At 49.3% G+C, this 17,225-nt stretch overlaps 2 protein-coding genes and 1 long non-coding RNA gene across 7 annotated transcripts in view; 1 reads left to right on the top strand and 2 right to left on the bottom strand.

The window, feature by feature from the left end:
* Nucleotides 1-1,780: 1,780 nt before the first annotated feature.
* On the bottom strand, nucleotides 1,781-5,257 carry Il13 (interleukin 13). The gene is made up of 4 exons (XM_090320780.1): nucleotides 3,815-5,257; nucleotides 3,021-3,074; nucleotides 2,732-2,833; nucleotides 1,781-2,204 (listed from the first exon to the last, which is right to left on the bottom strand). Exons 1-4 carry the CDS (start codon nucleotides 3,956-3,958, stop codon nucleotides 2,082-2,084), a joined length of 423 nt encoding a protein of 140 aa, XP_090176906.1. The 5' UTR covers nucleotides 3,959-5,257; the 3' UTR covers nucleotides 1,781-2,081.
* Nucleotides 5,258-5,676: 419 nt separating this feature from the next.
* The window catches only part of LOC150044848 (uncharacterized), a 51,492-nt gene continuing 39,943 nt past the window's right edge, over nucleotides 5,677-17,225 (top strand). The window contains exons 1-4 of one of the 5 annotated variants that reach the window (XR_016533034.1): nucleotides 5,677-5,736; nucleotides 15,041-15,148; nucleotides 15,323-15,462; nucleotides 16,236-16,320. This is a non-coding gene — a long non-coding RNA (uncharacterized LOC150044848). Of the gene's footprint in view, nucleotides 5,737-14,953; nucleotides 15,149-15,322; nucleotides 16,321-17,225 lie in introns of those variants that run through there. The other 4 variants (XR_016533033.1, XR_016533031.1, XR_016533032.1 and 1 more) reach the window with 4 other exon arrangements.
* Rad50 (RAD50 double strand break repair protein) overlaps nucleotides 15,643-17,225 on the bottom strand; it is a 49,725-nt gene continuing 48,142 nt past the window's right edge. Inside the window, exon 25 of the mRNA XM_090320776.1 lies at nucleotides 15,643-16,340. Within this exon, the coding sequence (XP_090176902.1) occupies nucleotides 16,154-16,340 (187 nt within the window). The 3' untranslated portion in view covers nucleotides 15,643-16,153. The remainder of the gene's footprint in view (nucleotides 16,341-17,225) is intronic.

Below are 17,225 nucleotides of genomic sequence, written 5' to 3'. Positions count from 1 at the left end.
TCCTAGCCACTCAGGAGACTGAGATTTGAGGATTGTGGTTTGAAGCCTCCTTGGGCAGAAATGCTCCTGAGACTCTTATCTCCAATGAAGCAGCAAAAAGCAGGAAATAGAGGTGTGGCTTAAGTGCTAGTGCTTCAAACACCAAGTGAGAACTCAGTGCCCTAAGTTTAAGCCCCAATACCAGAATATTCTCTTTCTCCCTCCCTTCCCTCCCTCCCTCTCCCCTCTGCCCCTCTCTCTCTCTCTCTCTCTCTCTCTCTCTCTCTCTCTCTCTCTCTCTCTCTCTCTCTCTCTCTCTCTCTCTCTCTCACACACACACACACACACACACACACACACACACACACACACACACACACAGAGCCAGGTACTAGTAGCTCATGGCTGTAATCCTAGCTATTCAGGAGACCAAGATCTAAAGAACGTTTCAAAGCCAGTCCAAGCAGGAAAGTCCATGAGACTCTTATATCCAATTAACTACCAAAAGGCTGGAAGTGGTGCTGTGGCTCAAGTGGTAGTCCACTAGCTTTAAGGACAAAAGTTCAGGAACAGCTATCAGTCCCTGAGTTCAAGCCCCAGGACCAGCACATACACACATACACACGTACACAAAGTAAATAATAAACATGGATGAGACTATCACAGGGAAACCCTCAAATCCTGTCATTAATATATGCTAATAAGAAATGGAACTCTGGACTTGGGATTTGGAAGGGATTTTGAGTTCGGGCCTCATGTCTCAGTGTGACCCGGGGAAGCCACGAAGCCGCCTGCCCTTCCACAGGCCCAGTGGGGGAATCCTGAGGTGTGGGTGGTGCAGTCATAGCTGGCTAGTCATCAGGAGATTCCCCCCAGGCCCCCTGTGCCCCAAGACACCCTCCTTGAACCCCCTTTGCTGTGGGCATCAGGCAGTAGGTGGGGGCTTCCTCTAGGCCGTATCTCCCTCAGCCCAGGTTCCCGCCCTCCCCCAGCCAGCCACCCCACCTCCTACAGAACTCATATTGGAAAACACAGCCCTTACCCAAGGGCCAAAAGAAAAGGCAAACACAGTCAGGCCTATCTGTCACCATCTTTATTGCTGACAGTCAGTGTAACAACTGGATCCATGCCTCCTCTCCCTTCAGTCCCCCTCCCCTTCAGGGTGGCAGGCCCCCTGCTCCTATATATTATTTTACTATTTGATGACATATTTAATACTTAATTTTAAATACAAGGACATAACAATAAATTACTTATGGCTGAGAACTGTTGGCTGACTGGCAGGATGGCTGTTTCTATCTCTTTCCTGCCTCGTGCCTTGGGGTGAGGCCCAGAGGCCCTAAATCCCCAGTGAGGTAGCAGAGTTGTGTGTACAGTACTAATTACCAGGGACCCACACCCCACCCCCAACATCTACTGGCTATGGTGCTGGAACCCCAGGTCTCGGGGTCCAGGCAGCAACAGTCTCCTCAACACCATACAAACACACACTTATTTAAATAATACACAAATAATGATAAATAAGATCAAGAAAAAATGAGCCTGAGCTGTTCTCTGCCTCCCTCACCCTTGGGTGAAGGGAGTCCCCTCCCCCAGGACAGGACTGCCAAGGGTAGCCTCTGCTGTAACACTGCAGTTTGCTCTACAGAGGGGACAGGCAGATACATGGTGTCTTTGCCCAAGATGTAGAATCTGGGCAGAAGAGGCTGCCAGGCTGAGCCCTAGGCACCAGGGGGAAAGGAATGGGCTGGCAGGTAGGCAGCAAGAGGCTGAGATCCCAGCTCAGGTGATCTTTCCCCACCTCCTCCCCTCCCACCCCCAATGAACATCTGACATTGCAAAGAAAAACAGATCCCCCACAGAATTATTCAAGGCTGGTCTCTGCCTAATTCCGTGCCTCAGTTGAACTTTCAGTGGTGATAAAGTTATTTTGTGGGTTTTTTTTTTTTTTTTTGGACCAGTCCTGGGGCTTTGAACTCAGGGCCTGAGCACTGTCCTTGAGCTGTGTCAAGGCTAGAGCTCTACCACTTGAGCCACAGCACCACTTCTGGCTTTTTCTGTGAATGTGGTACTGAGGAACAGAACCCAGGGCTTTGTGCATGCTAGGCACGCACTCTACCACTAGACCTAACTCCCAGATCGTGAAAAAGTTTTCTTGAGTATTTCAGCAGGGCACTGATGAACTGGTCCATTTCAATTTTGGTGTCTCGGAGGCCGGGGGCCTGCTGGAGGACAAAGAAGACATTGCATCAGTGAGACAGACGCCAGGGACTTTCCAAGAATGCCTCAACAAAATCATCCAAAAGTCCCCATCAGGCGCCTCTCACTGCCCATGTGTGTGTGTGTGCGCATGCGCACGTGCCAGTACTGGGCTTGGACTCGGGGCTTGGGCGCTATCCCTGAGCTCTTTCTGCTCAAGGCTAGTACTCTACCACTTGAGCCACAGCTCTACTTTTGGCTTTATTTGGCAGTTAATTGGAGATGAGAGCCTGACAGATTTCCCTGCCCAGGCTGGCTTCAAACTGTGATCCTCATATCTCAGCCTCCTGAGTAGCTAGGGTGACAGGCATGAGCTACTGGTGCCCAGCTGTATTTTACAGATATGGAAACAGAGGCTCAGCTACGAGTCCAAGAATCCTCAAGCCACAACTCTGTGAGTCCTCGAGGGCCATGTGCCTACTTGCCCACACATGTGGGGTTTCCCTTGGGGTCCAGTCAGGCTGGGGGAAGCGGGGTGATGAGGGACACTCACCCTGGTGGAGGGCTGGCGTGCACAGAGTCCATTCAGCATCTTCCGGGTCTTGTGGATGGCACTACAGCTGTTGTTGTTCAGAGACTCCAGGGCTGCACAGTACTGAGGGGAGGAGATCGGGGGGTGGGGGTCAGGCCTGGCTTCAGGGCAGCACCTTCCCTTCAGGGTGTGTAGAGGGAAACTTGTTTGGAAAGCCCCCTCGCCCCCACAGGTGAACGGAACTCAGATGCCAAGCCCAAGTCCTGTGGCTCCTGAGATCTCACCCCAGGAGTCCAGCCTGGGTCCTTACCCCGCCAGTGGTCAGGTTAGCACTCCACACCATGCTTCCATTGCAGAGAGTAGTCTGAGGGAGGAAAGCGACAGTGAGCAGAGTGCCAGTAACATCCCTAGGCCTCCCCAACCAGCCCAGGTTCCCCAAAAGACCAGGCCCACATATATCCCCAACACCCTCCTAGCCCCAGCTCTGCTCGGTGTGTGAGATCAAAGCTGACACGGGTAAATGGAGAGACAGGATGATTGCTGGCCAGGACACATCCAGTAGGAGGTGGTATTGAGTGATAAGAGCTCAGGCACTCTGGTGTCAGCTAGGCCTGGTTTGAATCTGGCCCTTGTCAATTAACCTCACCAAACTGGGCCATCATGAAGGTGTTAGCACATGATCCATGCTCAGATAGCCCTGGGGAGAGAAGCTGACCCTATAATAAATCTTTCTATCAAATAAGCTTAACTAAGACACTGAGTAACAAATGGCTGGCTGGATGATGCTTAAAACCCAGCTGGCCACCGGACACCGCTGGTTCAACTCTAACCCTAGCAACTCAGGAGGCTGAGATCTGAGGATCCCAGTTCGAAGTCAGCCCAGGTAGTAGGAAAGCCCATGAGACTCTTATCTGCAGTGAACCACCCCAAAGCCAGAAATGGTGCTGTGGCTCAAAGTGGTAGAGCACTAGTCATGAGCATAAAAGCTCAGGAACAGGTGCCCAGGCTTGTCTTTATCCCTCATAGCCTGCCAAGGCACCTCTTCACCATACCGCCCTCCCTTCACACATCTTCCCCAGAGGCCCACACACAGCCCCTACTCACCCTATGGTCCTGCGTGATGTTGAGTAGCTCCCCAATGAGCTCTTTGAGGGCCTCCAAGGGTATGGGGCTCGGGGGCATGGGGCTTGGGGCCGTAAGGCCACCAAGGCAGGTCAGAACAAGAATCATGCTTAACAAGAGTGCCATGAGAGCCTAGATGAACACAGCAGCGGATGCACACAGGCTGCTCCAGGCTGGGTGGCTTGTGGCGTTAGATTCTCGTGGCAGCTTTTATAGGCCCGAGTGGTGACGCTTTGCTGCGGGTCTGCTTTGTTGGGCACTATCTACAAACCACATCTTTTCTTATCTTGATTTTTACTTTTTGGAAAATCCGTCGTCAAAAGAAAAAATTTGATTTTGTGCATGTATTGAAGGATCTGGGGGGGGGGGGCGGCGGTAAGCTCCAAGATGCAAATCTCTTGATTCCTGGGGATGGTACAAGGTCACCGATGGCAGCTCCAGTGTATTTTCCTGACCAACGGCTTGAGCACCTTGACAGTGGACTGAATCTGAAACCCTTTTTGGTCACCAGGAGTGCCAGGCAGTCTTAGTGTCAATTTGGGAGTTGGACTTTTTCAAGGAATAGATGTCTTAAGCGTTACTGAAGTAACATTTACTTTGGCAACAAACATTTAAATAGCTAAGGGGAGGGGGGTAAAGCTCACTTCTTGTGGGGCCTGATGCTTCACTACAGGATTATAGAAGTTCAGACTGTAGGTCTCCAGCCAGACCTAGGATCTTCTTGGGATTTTTATTTATTTATGGGGGTGGAGGGCGGTGTGTGCTGTCTTGGGGCTTGAATTCAGAGCTTGGGTGCTTTCCCTGAGTTTGTGTTCAAGGTTATCACTCTCCCACTTGAGTCACAGCTCTACTTCTGTCTGGCCGGCCTTCCTTCCTTCCTTTTTTTTTTTTTTTTTTTTTTTTTGGTGCTTAATTGGACATAGGGTCTCACAGATTTTCCTGTTTGCATTGGCTTTGAACCGTGATCTTCAGATCTCAGCCTCCCGAGTAGCTAGAATTACAGGTGTGAGCCACCATGGACTTTTTAATTTTCAAAGTCGCTTGGAAAAAATAACTCTGGCTATGAACAGCCTGGATTTTGGGGGCGCATCTAGGCCTTCAATCTAGCCACTCCCCCCCCCCACCCCAGGGTTGGGCTTAAAACCCATTGTGCACCCAAGTGCCCTAATGTTGAGCCATCATCTTCGGTCCTTATTATGTTTTCTTTGAGACGAGGTCTTTGCTATGTAGCTCAGGTCGGCCTCAAACGCAGTCCTGCTTCAGCTTCCCAAGTGCTGGGACGGATGACCGGTGTGGAGCCACTGCTCTGCCCAGTCCTGTGCGTTCCTCCTGGGCCACGGAGGCTCGAGGGTCACCCCTTTTCCTCCCAGATGCGGCCCCTGCGGCATCCGTGGAGTGCAGGCGGCTGCGGCCCTTCCCCCCGCCTCCCCGCATCTCCCCAGAAGGCTCCAGACCACAGCATTTGCCTAGCAGGCCCTGGTGTCCAGATGGCGTCGTGACCCACTTCCTCCAGCAGGCCGGAGCCTGCTCCCCCCGGGCTCCCTTTCCGCCAGGCTCCCGCCTCTCGGTGGCCCTCGACCTCGCAAGCGTCCTGGGGGCACCCTCACTCCTGCAGGAGCCCCACAGCTCCCCGCGTCCACCGCTCCCAGAAGGGAATCCCCGGCTTCCGGGGAGCACCGGAAGCTGCCCGGACACCGGAAGCTGCCGGACGCCGGAAGTTGCCCCCGTCCCCCGCGGCGTTCGCGGGACTGCCGCCCACTGCCTCGCGGTGGGACCCCCCCACCCCCACCCCGCGCACCCCACGACCGCCCCTCTGGCCAGGCTCCCCCTCTCCCCCACCGGAAGAGCCCGGGGGGTCTCCGTGCCGGGGAAGGAGCGGGGAAACACCGGAGTCCAGCGCACCGGTGAGTCAGTCAACGGGGGCTGGGGAGGGAGGGGCGGGACGGGGGCGCCGGGGTGGGGGGGGCGGGCGGGCGGCGGGGCCGTGGGTTTGGGGGGGCGACGGGGGCGCGGGCGGCGATGGCCCGCGGAGATAGGGGCGGCGCGGTCTTATGTAAGCGGAGATGGGCGATAAGCGGGCCGGGCGCGCGGCGGCCTCCCCCGCGGCCGTCGAGGGGCGGCGGCGGGAGGGAAGGGCGAGGGCTCGGAGCCGCCGAGGGTCCCCGGCGGACCCCGTCCCCCTCCCGCGCCCGTCCGTGGTCAGCGGGGCGGTCCCCGTTGCCCGTAGACAGGCTACGAGTCAAAGGAGCCGGGTAACCATGGCGGACAGCAGCGCCGGCTGGCTGGCCGTGGGGTGCGCGTGTCGGTGCCTCCCGGCCGGTGGGCGTCGTTCGGCCCTCCTCGTACAGGCAGGCCGTCGGCGGGGTCCAAGAGACGCGGGCTTCCCCCGGAGCCAGAGGCCAGGCACACTGGCTCCCGGGTAAAGACAGTTCGAGGTCTCTGGGCTCAGGTGTCCCGGGGCATCCGGGCCTCCGGGCCCTCCTGTGAATGAGGATCTTATTCTGATCTCTGCCAGCCTCTGTGAAACAGCAAGATCTCACCTATAATCCTAGTTACTGATGAGGCTGATACCTGAAGATTGCAGCTGGAAGCCAGGCTTAGCAAGAAAGTGCAAGAGACTTATATCTTCAATTAACCACAAAAGCAAAAAATACTCTGTCAGAAGTGGAGCTGTGGCTCAAGTGGTAGAGTGCTTGCCTAGGATGCACAAAGACCTAGGTTCGGTTCCTTGGTCACATAGTAGAAAAAGCTGGAAATGGGGCTTGGCTCAAGTGGTAGAGCCCTAACCTTGAGAAAGCCCAAGGACAGTGCCCAGGCCCCGAGTTCAAGCCCCAGGAATGGGGGGAAATTTTTTTCAGGAACAACTCCCTGGCTTGAGTGTGCACACATGCAAGTCTGTGTCCTTTTTTCATTTGCTTAGCTTTCTATGGTCAGTGATAAAAAAAAAAAAAAAAATCCCACATTCTCAACAGGTGTATAAATTCCTTTCAAGGGATTGAGTTCAAACAAGCATGCTGAGATTCCTCTACCTGCAAAGTCTCCCTGGCGCCTCTGATCCTCTTCAAGTCTGTCACCCAGGTCTCCTGTCACCATTGCCCTGGGAATTCCCTGTATTTCTTTGGTGCCTTTCTTTTGTTTAGTTGGTTGTGGGGCTTGAACTTGGCCTGAGCCTTGTCCCTGAGCTCTTCAGTTCAAGGCTGTTACTCTACCACCTGAGCCACAATGCCATTTCTGGTTTTCTGGTGGATAATTGGTGTCTCATGGACTTTTGTGCTGGGGCTGGCTTTGATCGGTGATCCTCAGATCTCAGCCTCTTGGATAGCTAGAATTTCAGACCCGAGCTGACTTTTCCTGGTTTTGATCCCAGATCTTACCGTTTCTCAGGGAAACACCTCCTTCAATAGCTATTATTATTATTTTTTATTTTTTATTTTTATTTTTGCCAGTTCTGGGCTTGGGCTCAGGGCCTGAGCACTGTCCTTGGACTTTCTCAAGGCTAGCACTCTACCACTTGAGCCTCAGCACCATTCCGGCTTTTTTCTATGTATGTGGTACCGAGGAATCGAACCTAGGTCTTCGTGCATGCCAGGCAAGCACTCTGCCACTAGGCCAAACTCCCAGAAGCTATTATTTTTTTTAATACTTTAAATGAATCCATAAAACATAAAGGGTTCATGTATTAATGGGGTTCCGTACAGTATTATACACTACCATATGTGTGAATTCTCATACATAATATATGCATGCATATATTGTGCAGTGTTGTTATGGGTCATGAGGCTTGAACTCTGGGCCTGGCCATTGTCCCTGAGCTCTTCAGCTCAAGGCTGCCACCCTACCCCTACTCCTGGACCTGGGCATTGTCCCTGAGCTCTTCAGCTTCAGGCTTCCTCCCTACCTCTAGAGCCACAGCCCCACTTCCCATTTTTTTAGTGATTAAGTGGAGATAGTTTCTCATTCTTTAGTACCAAGGCTGGCTTTGAACCATGATCCTCAGATCTCAGCCTCCTGAGTAGCTAGGATTCCAGGCATGAGCCGTTGTGCCTGGCTTGCAGTGTTACTGTGTACTGTTTAAATTAGGTTAAACATATTCTCTGATGGCTTTCCTTTTTAAATTTTCTTGGTCAAGTACTAGGGTTTGAACATGGGACCTGACACTGTCCCTTAGTTTTTTTTCTTTCTTCCTTTTTTTTTTTTTTCTTCCCCTCAGTCCTGGAGCTTGAGCTCAGGGCTCAGGTACTGCCCTTGAGCTTTCTCAAGGCTAGCTGCCACATGAGCCACAGCACCACTTTCGACTTTTTCTGTGTATGTGGTCCTGAGGAATCGAACCCAGGGCTTGGTGTATGCTAAGCAAGTGCTCTACCACCACTAGGCCACACTCGGCTTTTTTTGCCCAGGGCTCATGTTCTACCACTTGAGCCACACCTACACTTGCAGCTTTTTGGTGACTAGTTGGAGATAAGAGTTTCACAGATATATTTCCTGAGTAGGCTAGCTTCAAACTGTGATTCTCAGATTTGTCTCCTGAGCTAAGATTATAGGTGAGCCACTGGCTCCTGCCCCCCCCCCCACCTTTTTGTTGCTATGATGATTGAACTTGGGCTTCTTGCTTCTGCTACTTGAGCCATGCCTCCAGTTCTTTCTGCATTGTTTGTTTATTGCCAGTCCTGGGCTTGGACTCTGGGTCTGGGCACTGTGCTAGCACTCTATCACTGGAGCCACAGCACCACTTCTGGCTTTTTCTCTGGATGTGGTACTAAGAAATCAAACCCAGGGCTTCATGCATGCCAGGCTAGCAGTTCTTACAAGTTTTAAACTTAACATGTCTTAGGTCTTCTAGTTTGCTTTTCTCTCCTAATTTTCATTTACAATGTATCTGTCTCCTACTATATTTCCATATCTCCTTTTATCCCAAGAGTAATTTTATCCTTGGAGAGTATGTGTGTGAGTGTGCTGTTAATACCATATTTCTTCTTTGGTGGACTACTTTCTCTTACCAGTCTTAAGAATTTTACTCGTAGTTCTTTTGCTTTCTCTCCACACATAATCTTTATTTCCTTCTGCATATGATGTTCATTTTTGTTAACTGCTCTACACATTTATTTTTGTGCTGGCCCTGGAGCTTGAACTCAGGGCCTAGGTGCCCTCTTCCCCTTAGCTTTATAGCTCAGGGCTGCTGATCTGCCACTTCAGTCCACACTGCTCTACTTCTGGCTTTTTCATGGTAAATTGGAGATAAGGCTCATCGACTTTTCTGCCTGGGCTGACTTTGAACTGTGATCCTCACGTCTCAGGCTCCTGCGTAGCTAGGATTACAAGTGTGAGCCACCAGTGCCTGGCTATTTATTATTTCTAGGGATCGAATCCAAGGCTTCATATGTGCTAGGCCAATGCTCTACCTCCTCTTTTTTTTTCTTTTCTTGTGGGTCATGGGGCTTGGTTCTGGGCCTGGACACTGTCCCTGAGCTCTTCAGCTCAAAGCTCCTGCCCTACCCATAGAGCCACAGCCTCACTTCCTGTTTTCTACAGGTTAATTGGAGTAAGAGTCTCATAGTCTTTAGTGCCCAGGCTGGCTTTGAACTGCGATCTTCAGATCTCAGCCTCCTGAGTAGCTAGGATTACTCATGTGAGCCACTGAACCCGGCTCTCCTATTTTTGATTTTGCATTTTTCTTTCCCCACCGAGTTTCCCTTCCATGTCAGGTGAACCTGCATTGCTGTCAGTTTGTTCTGCCTTTGCTCATTTCATTAGGATTACTTCAACTTGTCTTACATTCTTTTGTCTAACTTTAATTAACCTTCCTTTAAAAAAGTTTTTTTGTGTCTGTGCAGGTTTTCCCCCCTGCTGACAGCTGGTGCTCTCCTACTTGAGCCACAGCTGCACAGCTGCATTTCTGGCTTTTCGATGGTTAACTGGACACGGGAGTCTCACGAGGACTATGATCCTCGGATCTTGGCCTCCTGAGTAGCTAGCTAGGTCAACTATAGGCATGAACCACTAGCACTGGGCTTAGTACACTCACTCTTCCTTCCTCCCCTTCCTTCCTCCCCTTCCTTCCTTCCTTCCTTCCTTCCTTCCTTCCTTCCTTCCTTCCTTCCTTCCTTCCCTCCCTCCTTCCTTCCTTCCCTCCTTCCTTCCCTCCTCCTTCCCTCCTCCTTCCTTCCTCCTTCCTTCCTCCTTCCCTCCCCCTCCTTCCTTCCTTCTCCTTCATTCCTTCCTCCTCCTTTCTTCCTCCCTCCCTTCCTTCCTCCCTTTCTTCCTCCTTCTTTCCCTTTCTTCCCCCCACCTACTTTCTTCCTCCCTCCCTTTCTTCCTCCCTCCTTCTCTCCTTTTTTCCTCCCTCTTTTCTTCCTCCCTCCCTGCCTCCTTCCTTCCTCCCTGCCTCCTTTCTTTTCTTCTTTCTTGTCTCCTCTTCTTCTCTCTTCTTTTTCTTTTCCTCCTTTCTTGTTTCTTCTTTCTTCTTCCAGTTTGGGGGCTTGAACTCTGGACCAGCGCCCTGTCCCTGAGCTCTTCAGCTCAGTGCTCGTGCTCTGCCACTTGCAGTGTCCTGGTGGTTCACTGGAGGTGAGTCTCAAGGACTTTCCTGTCTAGGCTGGCTTTGCGCCACAGTCCTCGGATCTCAGCCTCCCGAGTGGCTAAGATGACAGCCATGAGCCATCAGCACCTGGCTGGCTATTCTTCCCATCCTCTGAAACCCAAATTAACACGTATCCACGAGCGAATCCCCGTCTTTTCCTCAGCCCTTGAGGAGCCAGCTCTCTTTTTCCTTGGTTTCTGAATTTGACAGCTGTAGGTACCTGATTTTTAAAGGTACAGTATTTTTCCCCTGTGACTTGATGGCTTTTTTTTAGCATGGTATTCTCATGTTGTGGCACAGGTTAGAGTCCTCTCCTTTTCAGTCTAGCATTCCCTTTTATGTATGTGCAGTGCCTGTGTGTCCATCATGGATTCGTGGGCTCCTTCTGCAAAGAGCACTGCTACTTGGAAGGACGTATGTATATATGCATACATCTTACAGACCCAATGGCTCATCGCTTTGGGTATATTGCAGAAGTGGAATTGATACATTTTTATGGTAATTCTATTCAAAAACTGTGTTCTAAGTGTCTTAGTTTTTTTGTTTTTGTTTTTTTCGGTCATGGGGCTTTCACTCTGGGCCTGGGTGTTGTACCTGAGCTCTTGAGCTCAAGGTTATTGAGTGCCACTTCCAGTTTTCTAGTGGTTAATTGGAGGTGCCCGGGCTGGCTTTGAACCTCAGTCCTCAGATCTCAGCCTCCTCAGTAGCTAGGATTATAGGAGTGAGCCACCACGCCCAGCATGTCTTATGATGTTTTTGAAGAACAGTAGCAGACCAAGCCTCCTGCCTGAGGCTTGAACTTGGGGCCTGAGCACTCTCCTTGGGCTTTCTCAAGGCTAGAGCTCTATAGCTTGAGCCACAGCAGCACTTCCAGCCAAGGAATCAAACCCAAGGCTTCATGCATGCTAGGCAAGCACTCTACTACTAGGCCAAACTCCTGCCTGGCCTGGTTTGCAGATATTTCTAAATATTTCTCCCTACTTTTCTCCCCAATCCTGGGCTTGAGCTCTGTGCCTGGGCACTGTCCCTGAACCTCTTTATGCTCTAGGCTAACACTCTTCTACTTGAGCCACAGTACCACTTCTGGCTTTTTCTGAGTAGTTTATTGGAAATTAGTCTCAGACTCAGCCTGGCTTCCAACCATGATCCTCAAATTACAGCCTCCTGAATAGCTCAGTGCCCAGCTACTTCTCCTTATACTAAAGGCTGCCTTTCTACTCCATTCACTGGGTCCTCTGATGCACAGTGTATGATTTTTATTTCTTGGTGTCAATACTGGGGCTTGGAATCGGGCTGGGAGCTATACCTTTTTTTTCCTCAAGACTAGTTCTCTACCTCTTGAGCAGTAGCTTTAACTTCAGACTTTTTGGTGGCTAATTGGAGATAAAATAATTGGAGATAAGTCTCATGGGCTTTGCTTGCTCTGCTGGCTTCAAGCTACGATCCTCCGATATCAGGGTGCTGATTAGCTAAGATTATAGGCATGAGCCACCAGGGCCTGGCTAAAACAAATGAAAACGTTGATGAAGTCTAGTTTAGTTTTTGTTGGTTGTTGTCTGTAATACTTTTTACTATATTGCTTGACTTGCCTTACTATTTTGCTAGCATGTTCCCCACCCCCCCAGTCCTGGGGCTTGAACTGTCCTTGGACTTTCTCAAGGCTAGAGCTCTATCACTTGAGCCACAGCACCACTTCCAGCTTTTTTTCTATGTACGCGGTACCAAGGAATTGAACTGGGTCTTCGTGTATGCTAGGCAAGCACTCTACCACTAGGCCACACTCCCTGCTGCTAGCATGTTTTTGTAAGAGATGATGCTCTGGAGTTTCCTACTGTGTCCGTCTTGGTTTTTAGTGTAATATTACCTTACAGGAGGAGTTGGATGAGTTAGATAATGTTCCTTCCTTTTCTGTTTTCTTCAGGAAGCATTGGAAAGGTGTGGTGTTATTCTTTACAAGTTGTCTAGAAATTGCACTTGACCTGGGATTTTTTATTTTTGTTTTTGCCAGTCCTGGAGCTTGAACTCTGGGCCTGGGCACTGTGTCCCCTAGCTGCTTTACCACTGGAGCCAGAGTCACATTTGGCTTTTTCTGTGTATGTGGCACTGAGTAATAGAAGCTAGAGCTTCATGCATGCTAGGCAAGCACTTTACCACCACGCCACATTTCCAGCCTGGCTTTTTTTCTTGGGGGGGGGGGGGTCCCCATAGGTGTTTTTTTTTTTTTTTTTTTAATTGAAGACTTGCCCTCTGCCTGTTGAGCAACAGCTGTATTCTGGCTTTCTGATAGTTCATTGGAGATGAGTCCCACAAATGTCATTGCTCAGGCTGGCTTTGAACTGCAGATCTGTAGATCTCAGCTGCTTGAGATTAGTTCCCCCTAGATTAATTAGGATTACAGATGTGTCCATCTTCTGTTCTTTCCTTTGAGGGAGTTTTTGATTTATATCTCTCTTCCATCTTTTGTCTCTGATAGGGCTGGGAAGTGAACCCCAGAACCTCATACATGCTAGGCAAGGTTCTACCACTTCAAGTGTGCCCCTCCAAACCCCTCCCTCTATGTTCAGGTGTGTTGACTGGTTGTGTAGAGGTTACTTCTGTAGGTCAGCTCATGAGTAATGCTTCTTGGACGTGTCACCCTTCTTCCATGTTCCTCTCCCAGCACTGCCTATAAGTTGCTTCGTTCATTTTTCACAGACTGTATATTGAACACCGTGACTGCTTTTGCTCACTCTTCCTTCCTCTGGTCAGTCCTAGTCTGTTGTCTCCCCCTACCCTCCCCCAAATAGTTTTCATACGCCTTTGGATTCCTTGAAGTACTCTCCTTCAATCAGTGTGTCCATGAATCCATTGGTCCCTGTGTACGTTATGTCTAGCTTCCAAATATGAGAAAACTTGCACGGTTTCTGAGCTTGGCTTCACTTAACATGAGTCTTTTTTTTTAGGAGGTCATGTGACCTGTGCGATCACACTACCTCCCAGGGATGTATATCCACATGACCCCCCCCCCTTTTTTTTTTTTTTTGCCAGTCCTGGGCTTGAGCTCAAGGCCTCAGCGCTGTCCTTGGACTTTCTCAAGGCTAGAGCTCTACCACTTGAGCCTCAGCACCACTTCCGGCTTTTTTTTTTTGTATGTATGTGGTACCAAGGAATTGAACCCGGGTCTTCCTGCATGGTAGGCAAGCACTTTAACCACTAGGCCAAACTCCCAGCCCAACATGAGTCATTTTAGGTCCATTCGTTTCCCTGCAAATGACATATTCTGAGTAAAGTTCCATGGGCATAGGTGTCACATTTTTTTGATCCACTCATTTATTGTAGGGCATCTGGATTGTTTCCATAACTTGTCTATTAAAAATAGCACAGCAACAAATGTGAATGTATGTCCTTATAATCCTGGCTTGTAATTTTTTTTTTTTTTTGCCAGTCCTGAGCACTGTCCTTGGGCTTTCTCAAGGATAAAGCTCTGCCATTTGAGCCACAGCACCACTTCCAGCTTTTTCTATGTATGTCGTACTGAGGAATTAAACCCAGGTCTTAATGCAAACACTCTACTATGAGGCCAGACTCGCAGCTCCTGGCTCGTAATGTTCAGAGTAGGTGCCCAGGATTGGTATGGGTGGGTCATAGGGAAGATCTGTTTCAGTTCTGGAGGAACCTCTAAAGTGCAATCCAGTGTGCTTATACTGATTTACATTTCTACCAACAGTGCAGTAGGATTCCTTCTTCCTCACATCACTGTCAGCATTTGTTATTGCCATGTGAATGAAGTACATATTTAAATATGAAGTAAAAAATCTTTTGTTAAAGGAAGGAGGTGAGAGGAAATCTTAAAGTTGTAAAAAGATGATATACAGAGAGGCTGGCTTTGTACCTTGATCCTCAGATCTCAGCCTCTTGAGTAGCTAAGATTACAGATGTGAGCCACCACTCACGCTGCTGGAATTTTTTTTTTTTGGCAAGTCATAGGACTTGAACTCTGGGCCTGGGCACTGTCCCTGAGCTCTTCAGCTCAAGACTACTGCCCTATCCTTGAGCCAAGCCCCACTTCCCATTTTCTAGAGGTTAATTGGAGATAGAGTCTCAGGGCCTTTTGTTCCTGGGCTGGCCTTGAACCTCGATCCTCAGATCTCTGCCTCCTGAGTAGCTAGGATTGCAGACTCGAGTCAGCTCGCCTGCCCAGCTGGAATGATACTTCTTTTTGGACATTTTCACCCCTTCTCTTACTGTCTACTAGTTTTCCCCTTCTATCCCCCACCCATTCAAGTTTATATATAGTTCATTTTCAGTGTTTGAGCACTTCTGCATTTGTTCACCCTGTCCCTCTTTTTTTCCCCCACTTTTCTATGTCTTTTGGGGGTGAAGAGTAGAAAAATGTTTTCATTTCCCCGAGTTCATTCTGGTATTTTGTACTGTCAGAGGCACAGAGGCATTGTGCCTTTGTGTTCCCCGAGAGTGTCGTCCTTCCCTGTGTGTGAATGCCCAGAGTCCTGTAGAACATGACGTGCCCCGGTGAGTTTGAGGGAAGCTTCCGCATACCATTCTGTACCATCTATGTCTCAGCGCTGGGCCAGGGGTCCAGTGAATGGATTGCATTTGTGCTGGGCTCAGTGTTTCTGGGTTGATGTTTCTAGGGGTGAAGTGTGAAGACACACTAGCTCAGTGGAGAGGGCGTGGAGTTGCCTTGGCTCCAGCCAAGGCCAGACCAAGGCATGGCGGAAGACCACCATCCAAGAAGTCAGGTGAGGTCATCTTTGGATAACGATGTCACCCACACCTTTGAAATTAGTGTTTGGAATGCACCAAAATCATCAGTTATGGCTTCCTCAGTTCTTTCAGGGCAGTAACATTTAAGTTGCTGAGAAATTCTTATATAGGAAGCTGACAACTCACTTTCAAATTCCATTTCAATGCAGGTTTTAGGATCTTGGCTGAAAACTCCAGGAACCATTTACTGGGCTTTACTGGAATTAGCATCTGTGAAGATGAGCCACCCTGACTCCATGTGGAAAACCACAGGGATGGAGGCTGAGCTGACCCACAGGAGCGTATGAAGGTGGACACATTAGGACAGAGGGAAGTTTAGGGAGCCAGGTTGGCTGACTGAGTGGCAGAGGAATGATGTTCATTTAAAGATCCCATCAACTGCTTTAAGTTTTACTTGGGGAAACCAGGGTCCAGAAAAGTTGAGTGCATGGACACTTAGCTTTTCTAGCATCTTCAGGTAACTCAGCTATTTGCGAGAAAACAAATTCGAGTGTGTTTTATTTGAAAACACATTACATTGACCAGAGCAATGAAGTCACTTATTCCTTTTGTCTCAGGGAAGGTTTGATAAGACTGTCTGGAGAATCTGTTCCATTTCACATGAAATCACTTCCCTATGGTAGAACCCTGACACAAGGTTCCTGCTAAAATAATGTGTTTGTGAGCTGGGCATGGTGGCTCATGCCTGCCTGTAGTTCTAGCTACTTAGGAGGCTGAGATGTGAGGATCACGGTTTAAAGCCAGCCCAGGCACTGAAGAACGTGAGACTCTTAAGCCACAGCACCACTTCCCGTTTTCTAGTGAGACACTTATTTCTGATTAATCACTAGAAAACGGGAAGTGACACTGTGGCTTAAGTGGTAGAGTACTGAAGAGCTCAGGGCCAGTGCCCAGGCCCAGAGTTCAAGCTCCACAACTCACCCCCCCCCCAAAAAATATATATAATTATTACTGGCTCCATTGACATCAGAAGCTATTTGCTAATGAACATAAGACCCCAGGGAGCTAACACAGCATTTCACAATCTCTGAGCACTGATCAATATTCTTCTTAATCCTGTAGAATTTCTCCACATATTCAGAACGTCCCAAGAGTTCCACAAAATCTTCATCATGAGTGATGACCAGAAGCTGGAAGTTCCGCTGCTGTGAGCGACTTTTTATTATCCTGAAACAGTATATTTAGAACATTATTAGGAAGGAACACTGGAAACGCTTCCACCCAGGCTCGCTATAAAGGAATAAGAACCTGGTCAGAAATTGGACCAGTTTCTCCAGACCACGAAGTTGTTCTTACAAAACAGGCACACACTCTAGGAATACCTAAACTGCTTCTCTGCCTCAGTTTCTGCCCACTGTTAGAAGACAAACAACAGCTAGGGGAATAACACTGCTTTCTTTAGAGCTGGCTCTACTTAGAATTCTGCACCGCTAGTCACTAAATGCATCAGTGCTGTGACACATGGGGGACCTGAGTGGGTGGACTGGGAGCGTTTTTGCTCATTATCTTTACGCTGAGGTAACCAGTTATGAGAATGAAACCCGACTTTTAAACCACTTATTTATTAGCTGGATGCACTTAAGGTTTCAAGAACACCAGCCCTTCCTCGCTTGGTCCCCCAGCAGGCTGGAAGGAAAACATGGTTTTGCTCAGTGCTCCTGGCTCAACTAGCCAGGAAACTCCATTTCTGCTAGCAAGACTGTGTGGAGCATCTTTCGTGTGTTACTACAGTGCATAAGGTAAAAAGCTGTATCTCCTCCCCCCACAATCTTACCTTCACTCTTCGGTGGTTGTGTGCTACCGTGTGAGAAGCTGGAGAAATACTACTAAACCATACCACCGCCCACAGCTGTCCCTGTTATGCATGCCCTCTGGCTTTGGGGAAACCCAAACAAACTGGGAACCCCTCACCCCAGGTTTCCTTAATACGTGGGGAGCAGCAGGATGGGCTAGGCTACTGTTCTTCTAGTTTGAATTCAAGGAATTATGATTAAAAAAAAATGAGACAGAACTAGCCCCAATGGCTTCCTGAATGAGGACACAGAACTGGAT

Source organism: Megascapheus bottae, chromosome 29, assembly GCF_031878675.1.
Source record: "Megascapheus bottae isolate mThoBot1 chromosome 29, mThoBot2.hap1, whole genome shotgun sequence".
NCBI classification, from domain to species: domain Eukaryota; kingdom Metazoa; phylum Chordata; class Mammalia; order Rodentia; family Geomyidae; genus Megascapheus; species Megascapheus bottae.
The sequence above is the reverse complement of the archived record's forward strand: the minus strand, read 5'-3'. Positions and strand labels throughout refer to the sequence as shown.

Coding starts and splice junctions, on each gene's coding strand:
- Il13 (XM_090320780.1), bottom strand. CDS start 3,958: ATGGCACTCTTGTTAAGCATGATTCTTGTTCTGACCTGCCTTGGTGGC. Junction 3,075..3,814: donor ACATCACGCAGGACCATAGG/GTGAGTAGGGGC, acceptor TTCCTCCCTCAG/ACTACTCTCTGCAATGGAAG. Junction 2,205..2,731: donor CACGCCAGCCCTCCACCAGG/GTGAGTGTCCCT, acceptor TTTGTCCTCCAG/CAGGCCCCCGGCCTCCGAGA.